Source organism: Emys orbicularis, chromosome 9, assembly GCF_028017835.1.
Source record: "Emys orbicularis isolate rEmyOrb1 chromosome 9, rEmyOrb1.hap1, whole genome shotgun sequence".
Lineage (NCBI taxonomy): Eukaryota > Metazoa > Chordata > Testudines > Emydidae > Emys > Emys orbicularis.
In genome coordinates, this window is record NC_088691.1 from 17,828,066 (window position 1) to 17,855,457 (window position 27,392).

Consider the following 27,392-nt stretch of genomic DNA (forward strand, 5'->3'; position numbering starts at 1 on the left):
TTCCTAATTTTGTGTTTTTCCAAGTAACTTTATTTAGCATTTGAACCTGTGTAAGGCCCTAATCCAACTCCCAATGACGTCAACAGAAATCTTTCCACTGACTTCAGTGGGAGCTGGATCAAGCTGTAATTGAGGTTTATTGAATACAAATATTAACCTGAAAAATTGGTCTGTGTTTCATGTAAAATGGCATGTTTGCACTGTATTTCTAAGTTTCCTATCCTGGCAGGAGGGGTTGTTCTACTCACTTGTGAATGAAAGAATTTGGGAAGGGAAGAAAGCAAACCAAAACTAGTTGGCTATGGACCAGGTGTTACATGTCACAAGTATTTTATTTAGGAGAAGTAGCTGACATCAGACACTCCCAGGCTGCTTAAATAGCAAATGGCCATGCACATAATATTTATGTGCATAACGTTAAAGGTCTGTATTTAACGTTTTAGAATGCATCCATCGCTTCTGAAACAAATCATTCATACATTTTTCACTAAAAGTGAAAAAAAACCCTAATGTACAAATATAAGGCTCATTTAAATATTTATAGATGGCCGTTTGAATATGTAAGCATGGGCACTCCAGGCTCCATGTGTGTGTGTCTGTGTGTGTTTATATTCAGGGAGAAGATCTTTCCAACTGTTCTGCAATATTAAATTTCAGAGTCTGAAACTGACAAGGACTGCTACGAGGGAAACAATGCAAGGGCTAAAGAAAGAAGGGTCCTGAACATAGTGGGAAGTACTGAAGATTATAATAATATTGAGTTAAGCTCTTTGAATATCAATGATCACAAGCAGTTAGTTTTTTTAAAAATAGTGTAAATGTTTATTTTTCCATAAAGAATAAAACACATAAAAATTAAAAATGGGCCAGATTCAGACTTCATTTATACTATACCCATTTAAATCTGCAGTAACTCTTTTACTGATTCCAGCTGAGTTACTCCAGATTTGCAACAGTGTAGCTGAGATCACAATCTGGCCTGTAATGTAGAAAGAACATGTCGTTTATTTAGGATATGTCTATGAAAGTGAATAATTATTTTAAAAGCCATTCAAAAAACAAATGCTACTGTAAAAACATAACATTCCTCCTGTTTTTGGTATATATTCATCAGGCGTGTATGTATAATTGATTTAGTCATAAAGAATCTGATCCAAATGGAAATCTTTCCATTGACTTCAATATGCTCTGGAACAGGTCCAAAGAAATTAAAGGAATATAACAGCTGGGATGCCACAAAGCATGCCATAGACACTGTTCTTGTGCAGCCTCACCAAGGGATTGTAAAAAAAATATACACAATTATTACATCACCTTCAAAACCAAAGAAAATTATAGCTACAACGTGGAGGGAAAAACCCAGCAAATTCAAGAAGTCATTTCCTCATAGAGCGTTGGTTCTCAGCTTGGTTTGTGTGTCACAGACAGGTTTCAGGGAGTTACAACCACTTTCCTTTTCTTTATGGGAGGGCTGTCCCAAGTTTTTTCTGTTGTAACATAGCATCATGGTATGGGAAAGGCTGAGAACCACTGACAAAGGATGAAGACTTCTATCAACCAGGAAAAAGGAAACTACACCTCAACCGAGGCCAAATGGCTGCAGAGAATACAGATGAGGAACCAGCAGCGGAAGAGGCTAAACCAATTCAAAACCTACTATAAACACCAGTCTATTAGAGAATCAGTGGTGGTAATGGACTGTAAATTGGTAGCCTTCTACCAAATTGGAAATGTGGGGAAGCAAAATGGGAGGTGTGAGGTGCTACAAGACTAGAACACCTCTGTTCATAACAGGACATGAATCTCTGATGGGGGGGGGGAACCCAGAGGATGGAGAGAACCAATACTAAGGCTGGCAGGATTCACCTGAAGAGAAGTAGTGAGCATGAACTCTCTCCCTCCCTCCCCTCCCCGACTTATTTCCCACACTGCCAAACTGCAAAGAAGCTGAACAGATTAGGAGAGCTAAGGTTTCATATGGCCCAAAACAGAACTTTGAGGAGAAACTCCACAACCTAGTAATTATATTCCTGAGTTTGCAGGAAATGGATCGCAATAAAAACTTCTGGAACCTGCAAGGCAGCATATTTTCCAAATAGCTTGGGGGTCTTTCTATTTACTGCTGATTAGTAATTAGAATGTTAAATGTACAGTACAAGACATTCCATTAGCCTGATATTTCTCAGTAGAAAAACCTAACTAGATTAGATAGATATACTGTATACCTAAATGTTTTAACTATTTGCCATGTGAGCAACTTAAGGCTACTCTGAAAACCTTAGTTTTTCTCATTTCCTAACTTTTAAGTATTTAATATTTAAATTTTATATTTATAAAAATATAAATAGTTCATTTCTTCCATTGTTGTATTAACACAGTTTTAAGTATTATATTTATATATATGTGTTTGATCCTGATCCTAAGAACTCTTGCCCATATGATACATGCCATTCTTCATGTAACTAGTCTCACTGAAGTCAATGGGCCGGATTCTACTCTGTTAAACTGATGTAAATACAGAATAAGTCCACTGACATGAATGCAGATCTTCAGGATAAAATCCATAAAACTGTGGATGATTGTTATTATTTATTATCTGTGTTGCAGTAACACCTAGGGGCCCCAGATCTCGACCAGGACCCGGCTGTGCTAACTGCTGTACAAACACAGAATAAAAACACAGTCTCTGCCACAAATCGTTTACAATCTAGTCTCGGACAAGAGATGTGGCAAGCTATTCACATTGCTCAGAAAGGGCATAAGTGATCCAGTTAAAATATTGCTATGTCATATGCCAAGCAGATTTGTATGTTTGTCAGAAGCCAGAAGTAAATTGATAGTCTTGCCAATCCAGCTTTGTGTAAAAACAGTTGCCAGGATTTGCTGGCATCAAAATAGCCAAACAAGTGGGAATAAAATTACGTCTGTGAGCAAAAATATCAATTAAATTACAGTGCAAACAGAAATTAATTCTGTGAAGGACTCCACGGTGCCTGAACTAATTTCAACTTTCCTCCTGGGAGAGTCAAGAGGGGAGCCCCAGCTTGTCCTGACTGCTCAGTTCTTTTTAAAGGATGCCAACTCCACCTTTTGAGGCAAGTGCCTGCCCATCTGCTGGGCTCCAGCCAAGACCTGAAACAAAATCCAACCAATTTTACAGAAAAACACACAGGGGAGACAGCCTGGCTCCACTGAAGTTAACAGCAAAACTCACATTGAATTCAATGGCACCAGGATTTCACATGGAAGAGAGGGGAGGGGGAAATCTCTTTGAGGACTCTGTTTTCAAAATCAATACGTTTCTCCTACAAGTTGCTGAATATTTGTAAACTATAAACCGGTGTCAAATTATGTTGAGCATGACAATTTTTCCCCACTGGATCTAATGGAGTGTATAGAGCCCTATTCCAAATACTGATCTATATCACAGTAGATTCCTACCTACACACCAGCTCTCATATATGGTATAGACTGAGGGTACATCTGCACTGCAATCAGAGATGTAATTTAGCTAGCTCAGGTACCAACAGCAGAGAAACTGTGGCAGCAGAAAACTGTAAAATGGATTATTAGCCCTTCACCCTGAGTAGCACCTTATTTCTCACATAGTCCAACTGAAGCAAATGGGCTATTTGCCTCCAGGCACTGCCGCAACCAAAATATTCAATAATAACAATGGTTATTTGATGCCAGTAAGAAGATCAGAATCTGGCTCTGTGCAAGCAGGCTGCTCAACTCTGCTGATATTTTCCAGTTTTGTTGGTAGGTTACTATACATCTTTTTTTCTGAACAGTTGATTAGTCAATACATGTGTGGCTAAAACCAGATGGTTTATTTATGGCCTACATCAGCAGGGCGAAAATACAAAGCCACCAGCTTAGCTTTTTATATGGGGCCTATTAAATGTGAATTTGTAACTAACTTACTAGTTAATGTTAGGGTTCACCACCTTGTTAGACAAACCAATTGCCTCACACATTTTCATTCCTTTCATAGAACTGGCAAATATTTTAACTGGCAGCTCAGGTTAAATGAAAGATATTAAAAGAAACTAACCCTTAGTCAGACTCAAAGGACACAAAGGGCAAATACTGGTCCTGTTGAAGTTAATGACAAAACTCTCATTGACCAGAGTCCCCTCCACCTTTTTTTTTTAAAAAAAATGTGCTATTGTACTGTACTGGAATTTCACTTTATGTATGCATTTATTACAATTATACAAATTCATGTGTTTTTTAAAAAGGCCAAAAATATAGCTGACCCCTATAAAAAGATCAATTGCTGATGAGTTCAGTAATACAATACATTGTGTTTTCTGAGGAGACAAAATTTCCCGTTCATTTAATAAGGCTTTGGGACAGATCCTGCATTCCATACTCATGACAGTAATTCTTACATAAACAGTCTCACTGGCTTCAATGGCCAATGGGATCATTCACCTGATGAAGAGTTCTAGGACTATGCCCTTGACACATCTGTCAAAGTTCAGCCTCTTAGTTCTGTTGGTTTGATTTTCATGCCAGCAACCTACCCCATATCTCATTTAGAACATCTCTGGAGAATTGCAGCAATTATATCCAAATGATCAGACTCCTCTCTTCTCAGAGACTTGCTGCTTTAGAACAGGCAGCTCTTTTGCATCACTGAATTAGATGGATGTGATCATCATAGGTTTAAATTATCCAATAGCCACATGCTAGGGTAAAGCAGTTTTCAGAAATACAGTAACTGCTGGGATTCAGATTTAGTGCTGCCTGTCAGGTGATAAACGTTTTCTACTGCCAGTGCCAATACAGTATTTTATTCCCATAGTATCAGCATCCTTCTCCTCCTCAAATCACAGTGCAATGAAAAATATATCTTTTAACCATTGGACACTGGTCTAGGCACATCACTGGAAGAAGAATAATAAAATGTTTACAAAAACCTATTAATAACAGCATCTCAAATAGTATCACATGGCTTAGAGAATCAAAAGCTTTATCCTAGCGGTTAAACACTAGGAATGCCTCTTCATTCATTCCACCAAGGTCTCTATTATTGGCTGCAAAGTTGCTAACATAGCCCTTGTTCATCTGCCACAGTGAAAACTGGTCTCTTCATCAGAGTTCACCCTCTTTGCTTGGTTTTAGGAATGTTGCAGTCATTCTAAGAAAAATCTTCCTGACATAGTTAACTGGGCCAACTGTTGCATAATTACTACATGTCAGAAAATAAGCAGCCTTATACAATACAGAATTACCACTTATATAGTCAGTGTTATGGCAAGAAACACACTGCACCATGAGCTATCATAATTTCTATACAGACAGCATCCATGCCTGAAGCATTTCCTGACCTTTAAGCCTTGAATATTAGCATGCCTTACTGCGTCCAGAACCAGATCCTATGAACCAGACTCTATGAGTTATATTAGATCATTTAGAACCTTCACAGTCCAGCAAGGACACAAGCTTGCCAAGAAATAGTTGGTTTTGTTGTTGCTGCTGCTGTTGTTGTTTCTTCTATACATTAGAGTTTACACCTTCTTTCTTAGGGGTGAAATTCACGCAGAATATTGCGCTGGCCCTCTGAACTATTTAAATACTTTTGGCAGGTACGTATGCATGCGTTGGAGTCCACACATGGGCAATGGGGGGAGCCTTTGATTCCCTGCACACTAGGGGATGTGGGAGGGAATTCTCCATACAGGCCTCATGCAGGCCAGTGCATATGGAAGCATGGGGGTAATATGCTGGGGCATGCATGGGGGAACAATGATTATGCAAATGCATTACCCCCCCAAACAAGGAGCTGCAGAATTACTGCAACCCATAGTGTGCAGAAGGGATTGCCGTGGGGATGGAGTGCTGAAGCCATACACCTTGACTCCAGGTTGTGGGCGGAAGAAATATACAGAGGATTTGCTTTAACCCTTGGTTAAGAAACTGCTCCACTAATGAGGGGCTTTTATAATGAAATAGGTTCTCTATTAGTAGCAGAAAGAGACAATGTAAAATTTACCTGAAGACAGATTTCAGGGACACATTCATGTGTCACCATAGCATGTAAAGCTAAAAAACGCATAACATTCGGTCAGAACAAGACTGATTCTCCATTATGATCTGCTTGCCCTCTGCCTGTCCTCTCTTCACTCTCCACTGAAGATGGGTTGGATGCCCAGTGTGCAGGGACAAGGCATTGCCCCAGTTCCACAAGTCTGCAGGGCCAGAAACGATGCCCCTGAATCTCAAGATATGATCCTGGGAATCAAAGTTAAATAAATCATTCATACCGTGCCAGTTCACCAGTAGATTTTTTTCTGCACAACTGCCTCAAAGTCCAGATATGTTATACCTGCCTAATGGCTGTGACCACAAACAACCTGACCAAACCCGATATATAGTAACCAACCCCATCCAGAAAGAATTAAAAGATACTGATAACACATATAACAGACAGCCCCAATGGGAAAAAAGAGAAGGAAAGTAGGACTTTGCAGAAGTATTTATGATGGAGAAGGGAAACGCCTACTTCTGCCCAGCACCACCTTATATAGGCGGGCCCCCACCACGCCTAGCCAATCCAAATAATTATAAGGAGCGCTCTGGATTAAACCAATGGCAGTTCTTCTAAGAAAAGAGAAAAAAAATCCCTAATTTAGGATGTGCACTCTCCCATCAAAAGAATTGCTATTAGACTCCCTTTCAGTTCTGTATTAATATTTAAGTTCTATAGAAAGTATGTCATGTCTTCTTAGAAGGCTGTTTGATACTATATCCATACAGGCTGAAGATGTGTTCTTAAGAGAAGTACCACTCAATAATGGCAATGTACTAGCTGTGTTTTCACCACTCAACATGCAGTTTAGTAGCTGAAACAAACTACGCTGATTTGAGATAGCAAGCACGTAGCGGTCGGTTCTCAACTTGCAGACCATGTCCTGATTTGCCGGGCTCATGCTCAGAAAGGTAATTAGAAACACGGGAATTATTTTTGCAAAAAGCCCGTCATTACTCTTCTCATTTCCAAATGGCCTCAGGTTCCAGTGCCACAGCTGAACACGGCTTTCAAGTCCCAATGCAGATATCGCTCTCCTACGTTATCATCTCTCTTCTTAAGCCATCTTAAAACCTGTCTCACTTCTCCTTATCAGCTGCCAAGATGGAAGCACAAACTTCAATAACTGTTAAGCATTTGCAAGTAGCATTATATTTCACAGTCATAACATTCCCAGACTGCCAGTGCATCGTATCCAAGCAGAACACTGGGTTTCTTTGCTACTCAATATGAAGCTAAGGGTTTCTTGATGTGAGAATGGTTATGTTTTCTTTTTTGGGGAGGAGGGAGAAATCTTTCACTGTAATAAGCTTTGTAGGAGCATAACTGGATCACGATCTGTCAGACTTTATGTTGCAAGATACCATGATTTTCAAGGCTACTAAGGCTTAATAAGCATAAAACATTGGTCCATCTTAAATTACAACCATGAAGTCCACATTTGAACCAAACAAAGTTTTCCACATTGGAACCCAACCTCTTCTAGAACAAATCTGCAATTCAGTACTGTCACATGGTGAGTCAGGTTTTACCCACCCACTAAAAACCTTTTATCCTAGATGGCATCCAGTAACATAGCCTGTTTTAATATGAGGCTAGAAAAATTTAACCACAAAACAAAACAAAAACAGGGAATATTGTGTTTTGGGTTACTTCACCCATTTCAACTATAACAATGAGTACAGAGGCTGGTGTAGTGTAGGCCAATGCAATCATTACTCGCATACAGTTATATGACAAGTTTCTACTCTTGCATTGACTTATGATATTCTTGGTTAGGGATAAGATTCTGAGCTAGGTGACCCTAACAGTGACATATTTTCTGGGTCTTTGAACCACGTATGTCTCTAAGTTGTATTCAGGTTAGAGTTCTAGCTAAGGAAATGGACAATTGAAAAATTCACCATTGCGGAACAGAAAATGTAAGTGTGGCTAGTCGGACTTATCGAGGCCTTGTGTGCTTGGCTTGCAGCATGGGATAACTCCACTCATTTACTTGAGTTACAGTTGGAATAATTCAATTATGGTGGATATTCAAATACTATAATCAACATGTGTCAGCAAGTTTGAAAATATATCAATTGTTATCTGTGTTTCATATCCAAATGCACTGTTTCTCAATACCTGTGGACTACAAAGACTTATGTTATAGAGAAAAGAGGCAATAGTGACCATTTTCAAAGTGAAAAACCAGGACATCAGTTGTGAGATGGCCCATAGGAGATAGCCTTGGAGAGGTGACGGTGGTGCTCATAGCAAGATATGGCCAGCTTCGAAGTGGAGCGGAAATTGTGCATGTCCTTCCTTTTCCTCTCCAGAGCCAAGCTTCCAGTCCTTCCCTGCCACTCTGTGGATTTGACTCTGAGCCAAACCATCTCTGATGTAACTCCATTCACTACAGTGGAGTTACACCAGGGATGAATTTGGCCTTCTGTGTGTGGAACAGCTGGTTTGAGAACTTGTGATGGAGGGTGTGACAATCTGGCAGGCCTAGAGGGAAAAGTGGTCCTTAAACCATTAATGTGCTCAGCTAGCCTATTGTCAATTTCACCGGCTCAAATGTCCAGCCAGTATGCATAGGTTATGAAAACCAGGACAAAGCACGGGTTTTTGTAAAACTGACAACATGGACGCTCCCTGTTCTTGGGCATACCTGGTCACCTTAATCATTAAGACACCTGAATAGTAACTGCTTACACCAGATCAAGTCAGTTCTGCCTCCACCTCCCTTTCTTTTCTGCTCAAATAATTTCTAGTCAAATCTTCCAGCTACTCCAAGCCTCCATGTCTTCGATACTGACCTGTTCTGAGGAAAACTGCCAGGTGTTTTCTTTCATGTTTTAACTCTTGTAAACCCACTGCACTGCCTGGATCTACCACGGCAGCAATATCATGAAAGGAATTCCAACAACTTAGTGAGGCATAACTTCCTGCCTCTTTCTGAAATACACTGACTATGTTGCACTAAGGAAAGCTGTGTTATTCCAAGTGGTCTTCTACTGGATTTACGTTTTGTGCAAATCTTGTCCAAAGAATGAGATCAAGCTGTATTTGAAATATTCAAGGTCTCTTCCTTTTGCAGGATTTAAAACGTGTTGCTGAGAGTATGGCAGACCCAAATAAATGTGGAAGATGTATGACTACAGTACTGAAAATATCCTGAATATAGCTTTCCTCCATGATTAAGTAGAAAAAAGGATTCCCAAGGTAGCCACTGATACCGCACACTAAATATACTCAGCGGGGGAAATGGGTGGGGGGACAACAAACTTCCCCTAAGCCCAGCATAACATGGAACAGTAATAAAAATAACTTGTACCTCTTCGAGAAGTCACACTGTTTTGTGTCAGAATAATTATCAGAGAGAAATCTTGGAATTTAAAAGGTTTGAATGTCAAATGAAGGACACACTAAGTCCTGGTTTCACACTCAGGATCATTTTTAGCATTAAAATGGCAAAAAACTTAGTTTACTGTTCTTGGAAGGAAAGCTTTCAGTTTGGGTGATTTGGCTAAGAATGTATGAAAACTTGCATTACGGGGGTGGGGTTTGTTTGGAATACAAGCATTCCTTTACAACCAGCTATAAGAGGGATCAATTTATTATTCTGAAATCTGTACTGAATGGTTTCATGCAATACATTTAAGTCTCCCAATTCCACGTTGCCAGATTTATTGGTAACCTCAGTTCAGTGACTCGGATGTCCACTCCATAAAGTAAGAGTACTACCGCTTTACAAAAAACTAATGATTAATAACTGGGTTTATTTTATACTTCTTTCAGACAAGGAGAAACTGATGTCTCTGAAGTCCAATCATAAATAATGGAGGTTATAAGCAGATCAGTTATGTATTTCTATTTATATATTAATAGTAAGCTCTGCCTGTCACCCAAACAAATGGTTATGGTTGCAGCATTAGTCTGTTCAGGTTACTCATATACTCAAGCCTAGATTAAGTTTCTAAAATAGGTCAGTACACATCAGATGCAGACAGGGTGGAACTGACTAGGAACTACTCCCACGTGAAGGCATGGTTTAGTTACCAAACTATATGCCCCAAAGGAATAAAGTCTAGCCACCTTTTTCAGTTCACATACAGTGTCTAAATCAAGGTCACTAAACTCTTTTCCTTGGGGCACACTAGATTAACAAACTCAACCAATTCATTTTTTTTCCAATTAGCCTTTCATTTTATTTTTAAAGACCGGAGTTCTATGTGACAAATCACAAATGGATCAAAATTACCAAGGCAGCTGAAAGTCTACATAATTATAGCTTATCTAAATAAAAACATATGTAGTCATCTCCTGGAATGATCATAGAGCTATGAGTTAAAGCACCATTTTGAGTTTGTGGACTAGGCAGATGCATGTCAAAGCCTAAAGTAACAAAAAATGATTCATGGTTAATAGAAGCAGCACAATAAGAAGTAATCAGTGGCCACTGCATCATCTTCAATCTACTATAGTAACCCAAGCTATCCTAGAACTCATTTGCTGGATTCCTTTCTCCCCCTATTCCATACCCTTATCTGTTTACTTTCTATCCCCACGTCTTTCTTTTCTTTCTACATGCTGCCCATTTTAGGGTCTGATTCAGGAAACACCAGGCATACGGCATGATTGTACATAACTGAAATCAGTGGAAGTTTGCCACTGATTTCAGTGGGAAAGGATTGAGCCCACAGTGATTACTACCATGAGCAGTCCCATGGAGCATAGACAGTAAACTTTTCAGGGCAGGGACCTGTCCTATTTTAGTAACTTATTCTGTGAAGCACCTAACATATTTTGAGTGCCACTTAAATAATAATGTGATTAGAGAGTCCCAGATGAGCACTTTATGCCCAAACCTGGACTTACTTTAAGAATGGTATAGTTCAGTGGTTCCCAAACTTGTTCCGCCGCTTGTGCAGGGAAAGCCCCTGGCGGGCCGGGCTGGTTTGTGTACCTGCCGCATCCGCAGGTTTGGACAATCATAGCTCCCAGTCGTCGCGGGAGCTCCCATTGGCCTGGAGCAGCGAACTGCGGCCACTAGGAGCCGCGATCGGCCGAACCTGCGGACGCGGCAAGTACACAAACCAGCCAGGCCCGCCAGGGGCTTTCCCTGCACAAGCGGCGGAACAAGTCTGGGAACCACTGGTATAGTTCATTATGGAATTACCTCTGAATTCTTAAGATCTTTGGGGCTGAGACCATCTACTACTCTGTGTTTGTACAGTGCCGAGTACAAAGGGACCCCATGCTTGGTTGGTCTGTTGGCACTACCAGAATAAATATGATTAATTCTAAACAAACTTTATTATTTTTTTTTTAAAAAGATCTCTACAAAGCCTACTACACCATCATAGACAGAAAAATTACCTCATTTTGGTGCCATCAGGCCAGTATATATAGTTACTTCTCTCAAGACTGTCTAACTAATATTATGGACCTGATTTTCCCTGCTTTGCACCCTGTGTAGTCTTGTACACTTGTGCCAAGTGGGTGTAAGATGCCACCAAATCAGTGGTATCATCTTACACCCATGCTTTACTGACATGCATGACTACACAAGCTAAGGAGAGTGGAGATCAGGCTCTATATATTAATGAGAAATAATGAATGGCAAATACGGGTACGATCTTAAAACTGTGCACACCCCAACGGTATTATTGAGAAGGTTGCAAGCATATCACTGACAAAGCAAACAAAATAGCTATGTTGGTCTTCTGCATCCCTACAACCCAGCAAAATAAAAAGTTCATAAAGGGCATGGCCCTACAATCCTTACTCAGTCCAAGCTCCCAATGAAGATGAAAGGGCATCCACCATGGACCCAAACAAAGGATAAAACTGATGGTGACACAATAATGTTAAGCTACTAAAAGTGAATTATAAATACAAAGTACGGGCAGAAGGAGGAAAATCAAGAAAAGTAAACTATGTTTAGAAACAGTGGAGAGTATCTTTTGAGATGAATGATGCAAGCATGCGTCCCTGACAGACAAATCAAAAATGGGCTTTAATTAAAGTGAGGTTCTCACTTTCCCTCCCCTGGACAAAAAACAAACAACAAAAACACCCCACATTCTGTGGCAGTTAAAGCTATTTCATTGATTCATGGATTCCAAGGCCAGAAAGGACCACTGTGATCTTCTAGTCAGACCTCCTGTATAACACAAGCCATAGAACTTCTTCAAAAGCATTCCTGGAGCACATCTCTTAGAAAAACACTCAATCTTGATTTAAAAATGGTCAATGATGGAGAATTCACCACGACCCTAGGTAAATTGTTCCAGTGGTTAATTATCCCCACTATTAAAAAATTACACCTTATTTCCAGTCTGAATTTGTCTAGCTTCAACTTCCAGCTATTGGATCATGTTATACCTTTCGCTGCTAGACTGAAGAGCTCATTATTAAATATTTGTTTCCCATGTAGATACAGATAGACTGTAATCAAGTCACCCCTTAACTGTCTCCTGGTTAAGCTAAATAGATTGAGCTCTTTGAGTCTATTACTGTCAGGCATGTTTTCTAATCCTTTAACCATTCTCATGGCTCTTCTTTGAACCCTCTCCAATTTATCAACATCCTTCTTGAACTGTAGGCATGTGACAGGGTTCTGTTAGCAGCTATACATGGAGCCTTTTGGAAGTCAGCATTCTTGTCACTTTGAGCACCCAGGATACAGGGTATGATTTGAATAGGAGAGGGTTTGGAAGGTTAGAAGGGATTATTTGCTCCTGAGAGAACCTGGTGAGCTAATAAAGTAATTAGCTCATCAACTGGATAGATAAAGACACTTGTGAAGGTACCCTGGTAAACTGTGTATGCTGTTTAATACACCCAGATGATTTACCAGCCAGCATTTCCAGGAACTGAAGGGGGGACCTGTTTACAAGGCACTACAACTGGACACAGTATTCCAGTATTTAAGTAAGTCCTGCCCAACATCATGATGATAATCTTATATTTAACGCACATTTAATCTCTCATTGCTCTACAAATTTAGATGTGATCCTGCAAGATGTTACTCACACAAGTAGTCTCTACTAGAGCCAGGCAGAAGATGGAATTTCTATTCCATGGGAAATTTTGCATTTAAAAAAAGGTCATTCTGATTTGGAACAAAAAAATCAGAAATGCGAAATTTCCTGTGCAATAGAAATTTTGAAAAATTCTGGTCCTACTTTCCTGGCTTGATGGCAGCCCCAAGGGCTACCAATGTACTAGGCATGTTTCTGTCAGAAAACTGCCTGGTTTCCTTCAAAATCAATATGTTCCCATGGAACATTTCAGTTTAGATAAATCAGCATTTTCTGACGGAAAAACATTCTGTTGGAAGATTTCTGACCAGCTATAATCTCTACCCATGCTAGCCACCCCACTGAGCGTGCCAGAGTTGGACCTTAAATAGATCCACAAGCTATACAAAGGGATCACTCATCCACCACTGACTTACAGATACCTGTGAGGTGAAATATGGCAGCTATAGTGGGGCACAGCACTGAAACACAACAGCTCCAAGACACGTAGCAAAGAAGAATACAGTATTTCATTTTGAATCTGCTGGTGGCAGATGGGCAGAACAACACAGACAGGGCTAGCACCTCAACTCTTACCGCAAATAGCTGTGGATTGTCAATGTGATCCCTCCACCCCCCAGCCAAGTATCATGCTGGTCTCTACAATTAAGCCATTCTACAATAACTGTAGAAGCAGAGCAAAGCACTACCATTTAGAGACCAGAGAGCAGACCCTCTCTGTTTTAGGCTCTGGCAGGGATAGGAGGATAATCCTGTGTTAATCTGCAGTCATCCAGCTGGTAGTTCAGGAGAGTAACTGACTGATTCTTGAAACAGCCATTTTCAAATGGACAGGAGTCTAGTGGTATGATCAGGAGGCTGGGAGGCCGGAACTCCCAAATTCTAATCCTGGATCAATCTGTGTCCTAGGGCATATTACTTAAATAGAATCTCCTCCTAATATAGACATAAACTGGATACAAAGCCACCATAAACACCCACTGCACTCCTAATTTCCCCTTCAACCAGGATACTCTTTATTTACTTTTAGGGACCCATTCCTGGTCTCTCTCTTTCTTTAGGGCTCCACACAGTTGTCAGGGGGGAGATAATCTCCTGGCCCCAGTGATATGAAGGCTATCAGGTAACCAGGATCTAGGGAGGAGGCTGTTTGGGGAATGGGGTGTTCATCTGCACATGATCTGTGTGCTGCCAGTCAGTACTTCAGCCTGCTGCTATGGAGGGATTGCCACATCACTTTAGCATCCCTTGGGCTTTTGGACTCTCTTGGCAATTGGCTAGACATGTGTGGAGAAGGCGTACATGGCAGTGAGAGGAGCTTTACTCCAGGGCTAATGATTTTGGATATAAGACATTAAATGAATCAACCGTTTCCTCAGTTATCACAGGAGATTGTTCCTCTTTTATCATACTTTTAACAGGCCACCATCCATCACCACACTGGTGCAGGAGCAGTACACATGCTAGGTATTTGATATGAGCAGCTTTCAGAGTATTCTAGTTTTCTAGGCAGCACTTTCTTTCTATCCTTCTCTGGGGTTCTGGCCTCATCACAGAGTGCAAGCAGGAACTGTTCCCATTTCATGCCAGAGCGAGGTCCCTTTCCCTCAGTCCACATGAAAGAACCAGCCTGCCAAGTGCCTCCCACAGAGCCATGAAAATGGATTGCTCAAGGATCATGTCGATTCCACACAGTGAGTTCACTGCTACAGTACTTAAGCCACATTGAAATTAAATAGCAATTTAGGAGACAAACAAAGATTTACTCTACACCAGGGGCAAGTCTCTTGCCATTGTTATATGCCCCCCCAGCCTCTTCCCTAGCGTTAAGGAATAACGAGAGGTGAAGAGAAGAGAAGATGTAAACTCAGATAAACAAGATTCAGGGACTCAAATACAAAATGTCAAAGGAGATTTAAGTAATTCCTTTACATAACCAAGTGTTTACTGGAATGTTTGTACCTCATTTAATTTATAGTGACACGTTTAGAGCAGAACAGATCACTTTTCATCTTCTGCAGATGCTGCAAACTTCTGCCAAGAGAAAATGTACAAACTCTGTCAGAAGATAATCTTACCTTTCTGGAATGGGAAAGGATGGAATTCCTTCTTAAGATTTATCTAGATTAAACAGAGCAGAGTAGGTGCAGCTTGATACAGTGTTAGATGGGATAAGAGTGCATTTTGCCAAGAAAATAACTGATTAAATCTCATGTGATTTGTCTCTCATTCATTTTTACTGAAGAAACCAAAAAAGGACAAAACTGGAGGTTGGCTGAATAAACATATTCCTTTTATTTACAAATAGCTTAATGCTTAACAGATATCTAGGTTACTAAATCACTTCATTATGAGCTTGGAACAGTACATTACTCAAACACACAAATAAATTTCATGGTTAATTAGCAATGAGTTGGGGAAGAAAAATGAGGCAAAGGAACTATTTTTAGAAATAGCTGAGTTGAGATAAATGAGGAAAAGATGCTTCCTTGAGACAGCAATATCAAAAAGGTGTAATCCACCCATACTCCAAAGAACACAATTTGAAGGCAGTATAAACTACTTAAAAATTCTATTGGGGAAAAATATATATGTTCCTAGAGGTTCCATCTCCTGCATTAATTTGATGCATGTACAAGTGCTTTAAAATATACTCTATGTAAAAAAATCAAGCTGAGTGCATGTGTTTTCTTTGCTAAGCATTGTCAAACACTAGTTTTAAGATCTATAATTGGCCACAGAAACAAAATACCATCAATGTGATATTGCTTGTGTGCAAGGATCTTCTTAGCATTTTACAGAGTAGGAAAAAACAAGCAACAAAAATGAAAAAAAGATATTGCCTAATGGGCTAATTTCCCCAATTTCTGTTAAATGGACTCAATGCTGCATCTTGTGAAACTTAAAAAAAAATGTAAAGCAAGGCATGCAATTCAGTTTACAGATGGATATTTTTAATATATACTGTGCAAACATGTTTTCAGTTGCAATAATGTTCTGTATAATTTAAAAACTTCTGCTGTTACCATTCTAAAATCATTTCATAACCTTTCCAAGAAAGCTAATCCCAGAAGGGAAGATGTTTTTTTGACAAAATTCATGTGGGGTTTTTATTTTGTTTTAGTCTTTTTCAAACCATGGAAGGGGGGGTGGGGAAATCCAGGATCTGTCACCAGAAAGACAAAACCTGACTGTAAAAATAGAGACTTGGGAGTCTGCTCCAATTCAGAACGTTAACAGTTATTTAACATAAGCTCCAGAAAAGATCCAGCAAGCTTCAGAATCCTTTTTGCTATCTTTATCAATAGGTGTGTGTGTGCCTGTGAACAACTGGTTGAAATAATGAGCTAATTCTTACAAAATGTAACCCTTCAACTTCTACCCAATCCAATAGATATAGCATTCTCTAATGGAAGAATTACAGTACATAGCACTTAGAATACATTAGCAAAAGGAAGGATGGTCCAGTGGTTATGGCACTAGGCTAGGATTTAGAAAACATGGGTTTAATTCCCTGTTGCACCACAAATGTCCATTCTGACTTTGGGCAAGCTACTTAGCTTTTCTGTGCCTCAGTCCCCTATGTGTAAAGTCAGATACTAGCACAGCTTTATGAGGAAAAATCACATTAAAGACTGTGAAATGCTCAGACACCTGAGTGATGGGAGCTATATGAGTACTACAGATAGCAGCACATGTCGACGGCTGGAAGGAAGAACACATGAGTGGAAGATTGAGAAAGCAACTCAGGAACCCAGCCTATTGCAGAGGGATTTGATGCTGGGAAATCTAAGCAAGCAACAGGGTTGCAAAGACAGCTTTTGAAAAAACAATGAACTTATGCTGCAAGAGGAAGACTAATTTGTTTTGGGCCTGAGCCCGCCTTCCTTGGCCATCCAAACCCTTCCGTGAGAGCACACAACACTTCACTTGAACAGCCTCTTATGGCCTGATCCTCCCACTGGAATCAATGGGATTACTATGGTGAGTCAGGATTATTTTTCAAATGCCCCTAGAGAATTCTTATCCTTGGTGTGCTCATGCACTCCTAGCTGTCAGGCATATTGGTGAAACTACCTGTTTTTGTGCAAGATACCAATAAAAGGTATAGCTATGGCTCACTTAAGCAATGGAGCTGGGAAATACATGTTGTATGCAACACAGAGGCAAAGTTTAAAAAAAGCATATGACTAGAATGTCCTTGGTTATTTTGGCCCAATTCTGCAAACCCTTCTCTCTAGTAGCCCCAGTGAAGTCAGCAGCAAGAATTGCAATGACTGAGGATTAGACCTGCGAGCAAGGCTTTACAGGATCAGGATAGCGATCAACTAATTTTCTAGCTATTACTCGTCTCCATGGGCAGACAGGTGTCTCTCTACAGGAATTAGCACTTCTTGCCTTCAGAATAACACCATCCACTTAAAAGGCACACTTATGCCTGAAATGGTTTTAACTAACTATTGTCACAAGTAAAAACTTGATGAATATAGCTGAAAGGGATTAGAAAAAGAAATAAATATTTTATTATTTCAGTTAGTTTCCTTTATTCATTTGACAGGCTTTTGTGTATAGTCTGTTTCTTCTGCTTACATGGGTCTTTCAGGCAGGAAAAAAAAGGAAGAGACTATATTTTTAAATAGGAAAATATGTTTATACAAAAATCAACAGGTGGGATTTTATGATGGGTGAAGCTCCTGAAACAACTTTTAACTTCTGTTTCATTAATGTCTCTGGTACAAATTGGCTGTGCCCCTTTAAGAAATCACATCTCCACTTGTTTCCTTAAGAGGCTCACTGGATACTAGCTTTTATATGTGACTTCAATTTAAAAATGTCATCATTTATGAGGGTTCTTCTTGGAAGGAACAACATGTTTAGATATTTCCAAATGATACCACGGATCTCCAGAGAAACGCTAGTGCAGAGAAAGCAACCAAGAGGAATTATATACACATGCCATTAGAGTTCAGTCCTGCACTCCTGACACAGGCAAAACTCCCACTGACTTTGGGCCCAAAGGGACTGATCATGTGAGGTGCTGACCACCTTCTGGAGATTCGGTAGGACTGGAGGGCACTTAGCACCTCCTGGAATAGCTCAGCATCCAACTGATTGGGACTAACAAGACATGCTAGCAAAATCGTTATATTTTTATGAAGGGCCAGATTGTGGCCTGCGCAAGGAAGATGAGAGGTGTAAGGCTTCTCTCACGCCCTGGCACCAGCTAACTGTACCACAGGCAGCAATGTGCAGAAGAGAGAAGCTTCCATGGGGCTGCTTCATCCCCCCTGCAAGTGGGCATAGGCACAGGAGCTAGCACACAGCGTCCCAGCTGCTGGCCCCACACCCAGACTCCGCTCCAGGCCCCACACTTGGCGTCCCGGCTGCTGGCCCTGCGCCCGGGGCTCCGCTCCCCGTCCCACAGAGTCCTGGGCTGCCAGCTCTGAGGCCAGGGCTCTGCATCTGGGACTCCGCACCTGCCCCCAGCTGTGGCCCCAGGCTTGGCCCCCTTACCCTGTCCAAGTCCCCCCCTCCTGGAGCCACAGCCCTGCTCCCAACCCCAGCTCTAAGGGGCGGGGTGTGGACAGGGGTAAAAGGGGCGTGAGGTAAAAAGGGGGCTTTGCAGTTTTGCTGGCTTTCACCACCCCCACTATAAAAAGTGTTCCCGCACCACTGCAAGTGGGTGGGAGTAGGCAGAATGGGGAGTAGGTGACCATTGCTCCATCCCCTCACCACGCCCCAGCTGGCATTCTGCACTAGTGCACCAGGTCGAGTACGCTTACTGCAGGGAACTTCCCCCGTAGAGCAGAGGAAAACCAGGAGGTAGATTGTGACTCATAGTGCTTGAGGAGCAGCACATCAACACACTGCCCCTTGCTTGGGGCTCCTAGCAACACCACGAATGGGCCTGAAATGATTATACCAAATTAAAGAACTACTGACATTCAAAGCTTATTGTGAACTATGTTAAACAATTGCACATTTGCTGGCACCATTCACAAGCAATGTGTTCCTGTCCCACACATTTTACCCAGAAAAGCAGGGAGGCTGCCCTGATGAGTGACACAAGAAGCCACTGGAGACAGGAAAATCATTCAGACTTCCAGGAAGGGGTCCAGCACACGTCTTGGGGCTGAGCCAGACCCACAGCCAGGTGGGTCATGATGACCCTTTAACAGATCGCTTACAAACTCTACATATGTTCAAGAAGTTCTAAATTTTTTGCCTTAGATAAATAGATTCTGTTAACCACATATGTGCAGTATTCTTATATGTTCTATGTGGGGTACCTAGGGAGCTGGATCATAGGCTGTGTCTACAGAGGATTCCCTGAAATTCTCTTTGCTCCAGCAGTAGTGCAGCTCCACTGATTGTGGCAACCAGAGTAGATCGGTCCCCTGCCATCTTTGCCACAGTGTTGTCTAACCCTTTTCAGAGTGGGTCTATATGGCCCAGTGATTAAAACACCAAGCTATGCTAGTGCTCCTATGACCACTTGCCCCAGTGCCAGAGCAAGGGCAGGAGGATTCCACAAAATCTGCTGTGTAGGCGCAGCCTAAGCAGGGGCGGCTCTATGTATTTTGCCGCCTCAAGCACAGGAGTCAGGCGGCTTTCGGCAGCATGCCTGCGGGAGGTCCGCTGGTAACGCGGATTCAGCGGCATGCCTGCGGGAGGTCCGCTGGTAACGCGGATTCAGCGTACCCACCACCAAAACCGCGGGACCGGCGGACCTCCCGCAGGCATGCCGCCGAAGGCAGCCTGACTGCTGCCCTCACAGCAACCAGCATGCTGCCCCCCGCGGCTTGCCACCCCAGGCACGCACTTGCTGCGCTGGTGCCTGGAGCTGCCCCTGAGCCTAAGGCAACTGGGGGAGTTTTTAAGGGTAACTATCTTCAGTCACTGTCCGAGTGGCTAAGGGGACAGAAATATACATTTCCTCAGAATATATTACTATAGTTTAACTCAAAGGCATTTAAAGGAAAATATGGGATCCAAACTACAGCATAGGAAGGGTAGTTTACTGGTTGAAACACTGGCCTGGGATTCAGGATACCAGGGTCCAGTTCCCAGCTCAGCTGCAGACTTCCTGTGTGAGTTTGGGAAAATCAATTAATCTACCCTTTGGCTCAGTTTCTCTATCTGTAAAATGGTGATAATACTACCTTACTTCACAGCGGTGTTGTGAGGATAAAAAACATGAATGATAGTGTGGAGCCAAGATACGATGGTAAAGAGGGCCATAAATATGTGATAGCATTTGTTTTGTAAATATGTCAGATATATTATTATGCTTATAGTTCTTTATGGGGTTTTATTGCTCACCTTACATATGTATAAAAAATGGAGCTGGACAAAAAATTTAATTTCCATCCCAAGGGAAATGCCAAGATTTCAAAATTTAGTTTTGTCCTGAATTGGAACAGAAAATCAGCATCTCAGATTGTTTCTCAAAATGAAATATTTCATTTCAATGAGTTCTAAACGTTTCATTTTGATTCTATTGTTTCCACATTTATATTATTAGTTAAAATGTTTGGACTTTTATATTAAATTCTAATGTAAGTCAAAACGATACAGGACAAAACTTTTCAATTCTTGTTGAAACATTTAATTTGCTGCAGAAAATTTCAAATAAGTCACATTCCTGCGAAAAGTTTTGATTTTGTCAAATCAACATTTTCTGATAGAAAACTGTTCAGTTCAAAAACTTTCAACAAACTGTAATGAAAAAAGTATATTTATCTATATTAGTTTGAAGAAAATATGTAAAACCCATGTACAGTTTTTATTCAACCAACTGGGGCTGTTGTATGTCCTGCCCGTGCTGTAGTGCCCTCTACTGAGTCAGTATGGTGCTGCACCTACTCCCTTCCTCAGTTTCCCTTCCCAGGAAGCCAATAATTCTACTTCAGACACTCTGGATGTTGGAGTCAATATCCCCTCTTAGGGCTTGTTTATTACAAAATCTCCTAAAAAGAGGCTATAACAAGAAGTCCCAAATAAACAAAAAAATACTTCTGGTTTTCAGGGTTCATCTGAAGCCTGCCCTCTAAGTTCTGTTCCCAGTCCCCTCAGGGTCGTCTCTCAATCTTTAAGCCTCTCCTCATGGCAAGAGCCTCAGCTCTCTGCTTGGAGTTGGGTTACAATTTATCTCCCTCCGCTAGACCCACTTAGTCCTCAGGCTCAGAGGGTTTAGCAGCCATCTTCTACTGGTGTCTGCTCCCTGCTAACTGCAGGAGCCTTCTTACTCCTTTCAATGACTGCAGGCATCTGACCTGCTATGAAGGAGGCGGCCAGCATTTATGATGTCTCCTTCTCCCAGGTAGTTCCTTATTGGCTGGGTGAGAGGCGAGCCTTGCCCTGCCCTTTCTGCAAGGCTCCAGGTCCTTGAAGATACAACAAGATCCCTTCTAAATGCTACTTCTTCCCAGGACCCCTTTCCTCTCTCCCCATATCTCTTCAGGCTTTGTGTTTCAGACCACTCCAAACTCTTAAAAAGGCCATGCCACATGACAGACAGGGAGGACTGACCAGTAGGCTGTACTTCCCTTATTGGGCAGACTATCCTGTCACAGGTGGTATCTTGTCTTTTAGATCTGTGAGCAGGAGTTATTATCCAATACCTTTATTTCCTTTTTCTGTTATTTAGATCTTTAGTGCCAAAGCTCAATTGTTTGTTTTAAATGCTGAGCTTTAGAAGCACTTCGTTAATATTTAAACCAGCAAGTATATTCTAGATCATTAACCTTTCCTTCTTAATAAGGAGGGAAAATATGGAAGCACGCAGCATTTCTGTTTTAATGTCTTCTTCCTGCTTTAATCAAGGCTTATCCCAGATGTTCTTTTGACTCCTCATTTCCTCACCTCATTAACCAAGCAAGTCCTTCACTGGCCTCACATACTACCCGGCCACTCACAAAGCACCTGTGCTAATTTGCTGAAAAACATCTGAGATTACTAGCAAGTATAATTGAGAACGCAAAATATGCCAACTCCATGGCAACGTGTAAGTCTGTGAACCCACCTTGAAACACGGAAACAATGGCCCCTTTCAGATCACTCCTGAGGAGCAGGGAGGAGCAGGGTCTTATTAAGATGTTGGTTGCTTTTTGATTATTTGCGAAGGGGGTGGGTGTTTAGAAAAGAAAGCTTACTGACTCTGCAAAGGTTCACTCAATGTTGGAACCTATTAGCAAGATGTTGACTAACCCATAAACAGATGGCACCTGGTGTGATGATGACACTGGCATTTTGGCATTTTAGTGAGTCTCTCCTTCACTGGACGTTTCTTTACTTCACTTCAGGTTCTTCACGTTGCATTTCGATAAACAAACAGTTTTCAACCACAACACACTAAACACTCACAGGGCCTGATCCTATAGCCCTGAGGAAAGAGGGATGGGCTAGGGATTAAATTTTCACACAGAGAAGTGGATTTTGAGGAGGAATTTGAAGAGTTTGTGGAGAGGAACTTGGAGATTTGTGGAGTTTAGGATGAGAAGTGAAGACGACTCCCACATCCTATAGCTGGCGATGTGACATGGAATTATCTCCAGACTGGAATTTGGCCAGAACAGTTATGCTAACACTTCTACTCATGCAGAAAGTGCCATGGGATCTTTAGTGGCCATGAGTGGTCAAGGATTTTTGGAGAGCAATCCTAGAGCTGCACTATTACTCAAGGCAGTGCAAGTGCAGAGAGGACTCAGGCATTTGTACATAGCATTATGGCATCTAATCAGCTCAAAGCAGATAATTTAACAAGGCAAGGGGTAAAATCTCCTGAGGGTCAGACAACACAGTGGCACCAATGCTGAAGCCCTGCTTACACTACGGCTCCCACTGCCAGTTACCTATATTGCTGCACCAGGGTGAGTTTTCCTGAAAAATGTTAGTATAGACATGGTACCTCCAGCAGCACAGCACACCCTAACACTGTACTGAGGCATTAGTACACTGCTGGCTAGGAAGAGGGCTGGTTACTGAATTACTAACTTTACTTTTGGCAACAGGCCACACCTGATTCTTCACTGCTTTGCACCTGGTGTGCTGTCTTACACCAGTGCAGAGTTTTAAGTTCCATTATTTGGTAGCTAAGGGATACTTTTCTTTACGTTGATTGTAAGAGTTTGGGGCAGCGAGTGTCTTTCTGTAATGTTTGTACAATGCCTAGCACAGTGAAACCCTGGTCTATGACTGAAGCTCCTAGGCACTACCACAATAATAAGGGTTACCAGAGATCCATTCTACATACCTTTGGAAGGGACACACACAGAGCAAGAGTTTAAATTTAGACTTGATGTGCACACATAAAATTAAAGTTGAAAATACTTTACTCCACAGACCTTCCAGAAATTCAGGAGTTCAGGAAGTTTATGGTTCGTGATATCAAACAAGATTCTCTCTGCTGGGCGGTGTAACCTATTCCACAGTATTTTGTAGCATCAAATTAAATAGTCTTTTCTTTTAGAGGAGAAGAAACTCATTAATGTGTCCTCTCATCAGGTGTGAAAATCATGGCTAGAACAGTCATATAGCTGTAGATGGACCCGGCCACTATCTTCCAGTTGATATTATAGAAGTCTCATCTGTATTTTGAGCTGACCAGGTGTTCTCTACCAATGAACTCACTTTAGTCAGACTCCCTAACTTCCCTTCTAAATCCAGTTCACTCTATAGCTCTACCCAGACCTTTTCCATTTCAGCTGCAGATGGCCATCAGATATCCTACGGCGGCATCAAATCCATACAATGCAACCTTCCAATGATTCTCATTAAAGATGGGCCTGGGTGACCATGTTTCAGCTCTGCATTTTGAACTCTCTAAAAAGTTAGTCCCCTCCCCACCAGATCTTGGATTTTTGTTCAGAGCTGTTACAGGAGAAAAGCGGCTGTCACAAAGTTTGGATCTGGATCAAGATTCTAGGTGGTTTCAGATTGTTAACATATTAGCATATAGCCTTTTTGCTGAAATACACAAATCACACTCTGATTTAACATGAACCCCGCACCCCCATTTTGAGTCTGGAATGGGGGGTGGAAGAACAAAACACATGCAGCAGAAAAAATCATAAACTTTCATTCTAAAGGGACACACAGCATATTTGGACTATGGCCCTGAAGAAGCCAGCAAAGCTCCGTGCCATCCAATCGAATGGAAAAGGCTAGAGTTCAGTAACAGAACTGAAGGACCAGACAAGTCAGAGAAAGCAATAATGACAACATTTCTTGTAGTTTAACTTCTGATTGGATGTATTATTATTGCTTGATATAGCACCATTAATTTACATGGACATTATTAAGTACAAAGACAATATGTTCCATATCCCAAAGTCCTTACAAAATAGGAAAATATGAATAGGTACTCTCCCAACCTGATCTAAAAATATAGGGCCAGATACTCATTCAGTGCCAGTTTGCAACAGATCAAGATATGTTCTACAACAGGAGTTCTCAACCAGGGGTCTGGGACTCCCTAGGGGGCCATGAGCAGGTTTCAGGGGGTCCGCCAAGTAGAGACAGCATTAGACTCACTGGGGCCCTCGGCAGAAAGCCGAAGTCCCGCTGCATGGGGATGAAACCCAGGGCCCTGACCTTACCACCCGGGGCTGAAGCAGAAGCCTGAGCAATGTGGCTTTGTGGGAGCTCCTGTGGCATGAGGCCCCAGGCAATTGCCCTGCTTTCTACCCTCTAACACCAGCCCTGGCTTTTATATGCAGTAAAACAGTTATTGTGGTACAGCTGGGCTGTGGAGTTTTTATAGCATGTTGGGTGGAGCCTCAAAGAAAAAGATTGAGAACCCCTGTTCTACAATCAATGCACTGTTTAAACTCACCCCTTCCCTGGGATTTGACTTTAACAACGAAGAAAACAATAATGTAATATAGTTGAGCTCAAACCTTTTCCCCAGGCGTGGCTGTTACCAGGGTTCCTCTTTCGGAACTGCTCAGCCCACACTCTAGATCCCCTCTCCCCAAATAACTGCTCCCATATGCCTTATATCCACATGACATATTGAATCACCTGCTACAGCAAGACAGCAGAACTAACTATAACCTTTCCCAGAAGGCTCAACACCTGCTAGCAGGGTAGGGTGTTTCAGGGAAACACTGCCAGCCAGTTACAATATGTGCAATAGAGTCTGAGTTCACTCATGCTGGTGAGAATCAAGAGTAAATCCACTGAAGTCAGTGGAGTTGCATAGATATAACTAAGTGGTGAATCAGGCCCATTGTATTTAAAAGGAATGCCCACCTGAGTTCACTGAGACACTGGGGGAGGGAATAATTTTAATGAAAATAAACTATTTACTAATATATTAATTTTTACTAGAATATTTTTTAAATCAATATATGGACTTGAGGATTTCCCAGCAATTTACCTATACAGCTAGTCTTGTAATATTCTCATAATTTAATAGCCATCGAACTAGAAAAAGTTAAAATGCCCATCAAAACAGATTAGTTCCCCTATGACATGTCTTTGATTAGCTGCCCATACAAATATACTCTCTCCCCCTGAACACGCTTACAAGTTATCCAAAGTGATGGAGCTGGGCAATGTTGCAGCCCAGCACAACATCAGTCACATGCAAAAGCCAATGGTTTGGAACCTGTTAGTGAGCATAACAATGCTACTTATAGAGAAACTTTACTTCTGCGGGATCCCAAAGAAATGCACAAACAAGGCATCACCCACCTAGCAGGGAAACACGGCCAGCTCTGAAGTGGAACACAACAGCTGAAAAGCATGCAGCAACACTACAAAGCAGTTTTCAGGGGAGGAAGTGAAAAACATCCTCTCCAAATGGAATTGTGGAGAGAGGTGTAACATAATTATCCAAGCTGGAATTTTCCCAGGACATCTCTGCTCTTGCAAAAAGTACCATGGGATCTTTTACTGACCCAAAGTGGTGACAAAAGCAGGAACTTTTGGAATGAGAGCACTTGCAGCCCTCATAAAGGCATCAAGTTGTGTCCAGAGGTAGGAGTGAATTTGATGGTTTTTTATTCATTTCTACAATGAGCCTGTTACAAAATCTTTTTAAGCAGAAAAACAACTATGGCCCAGTGTCACCAAAAGATTCTTGTACCATCTTTGCAATATCCCTCTCCATGAAATTCCATCCTAAGCCCTCTTTACCAAGCCACAAAAAAGCCTGTGAAGCCTGGTGCACCTCAGTGTCCACAGGAAGCCATCAGATCTGGATCTGGTGGACCAAGTGAAGAATGTGAAAGAATTCCAGAGCGAAGGATACCCCATTGAAAATACTCTGCCCGAAGCAGTCTCCATTTCATACCAAGAGGGTGTCTCAGATACAGTATCACCTGGTTTTCAGAGACACCAGCCAAAAAGGCATGTTTGGTTTGGGGCATGGACTGTTCCTCTTTGTGCTTGCAGAGTACTTTGAATTTGAAGATCCCTACATCTTAGTCACCCTTAGTCTGTAGGAGAATTATGACTGTAGTTTCCATTGAAGTCATCATGCATTTGTCCTGACATGATGTGACTAGAGTGCTTAGTATCATGAAAAATATGTTAAATGCAGACTCAGCTATTCTTTTCAAAATAAGTATCCTTCCTCCATTACCACCCAGAATGATACGCCAATGTGGATTTCCTTTATTGTTCCTTCCTTTAGCTGAAGCTTGGGGAAGAAGCTGGGTAATGGAGGAGGGGAAAGAATTCAAGCCATGGAATGTTATCAAGAGAAATATTTAAATAGCTTCAAAACATGCTCGGAAAAATAAAATTTTGATTAGGCTTGTCTCAGCCTGATGCAGCTGGAAACTGCTGCAATATTATCCCTGTGGTATAAGGGTATAGAAGGGAACTGCTGAGAGAATTTTAACTATTTCTTCACTGGCAAAATACTAATGGGCCTGATCCTGCAGCCCTTCATTGAGTTCTTATTCAGGCAAATCGCTATTGACTGAGTAATGACTGAGGGCCAGATCCTCCAATCCTTACTCATGCAAGCAGGCCCATTGACTCAGTGGTTTTAGGACCAGTTTTGAAAAAGTGTTGAATTCCCTCAACTCAAACAGCAGTTGCACCTCGCAGGATTGGGTCCTTTTTTCAATAGGCCGATTGGCATAAGGGGCAGAGAATAAGGCTCTCTCTAAGTATTTCAGGGTTTAGCTGATTTGTAGCAAGTCCATGGCATCTTATGTTCATTGACGTTAATGGCAAAACTCCAACTGCAGATCTGAATTTCACAACTGTTGAGAGAACAGATTAATGAGTCGCATGTTCTCCTCTGAGTTTCTCCCACCATCTAGAGGCAAGTAGAAGTGATATTTTATCCAGTGGTGATTAGC

At 41.5% G+C, this 27,392-nt stretch overlaps 1 protein-coding gene across 1 annotated transcript in view; it reads right to left on the reverse strand.

Moving 5' to 3' along the window:
* Nucleotides 1-7,230, reverse strand: part of LOC135883685 (collagen alpha-6(IV) chain-like) — a 127,191-nt gene extending 119,961 nt beyond the window's left edge. The window contains 1 exon segment of the mRNA XM_065410919.1: nucleotides 7,124-7,230. Within this exon segment, the coding sequence (XP_065266991.1) occupies nucleotides 7,124-7,230 (107 nt within the window).
* Between the last annotated feature and the right edge of the window lie 20,162 nt (nucleotides 7,231-27,392).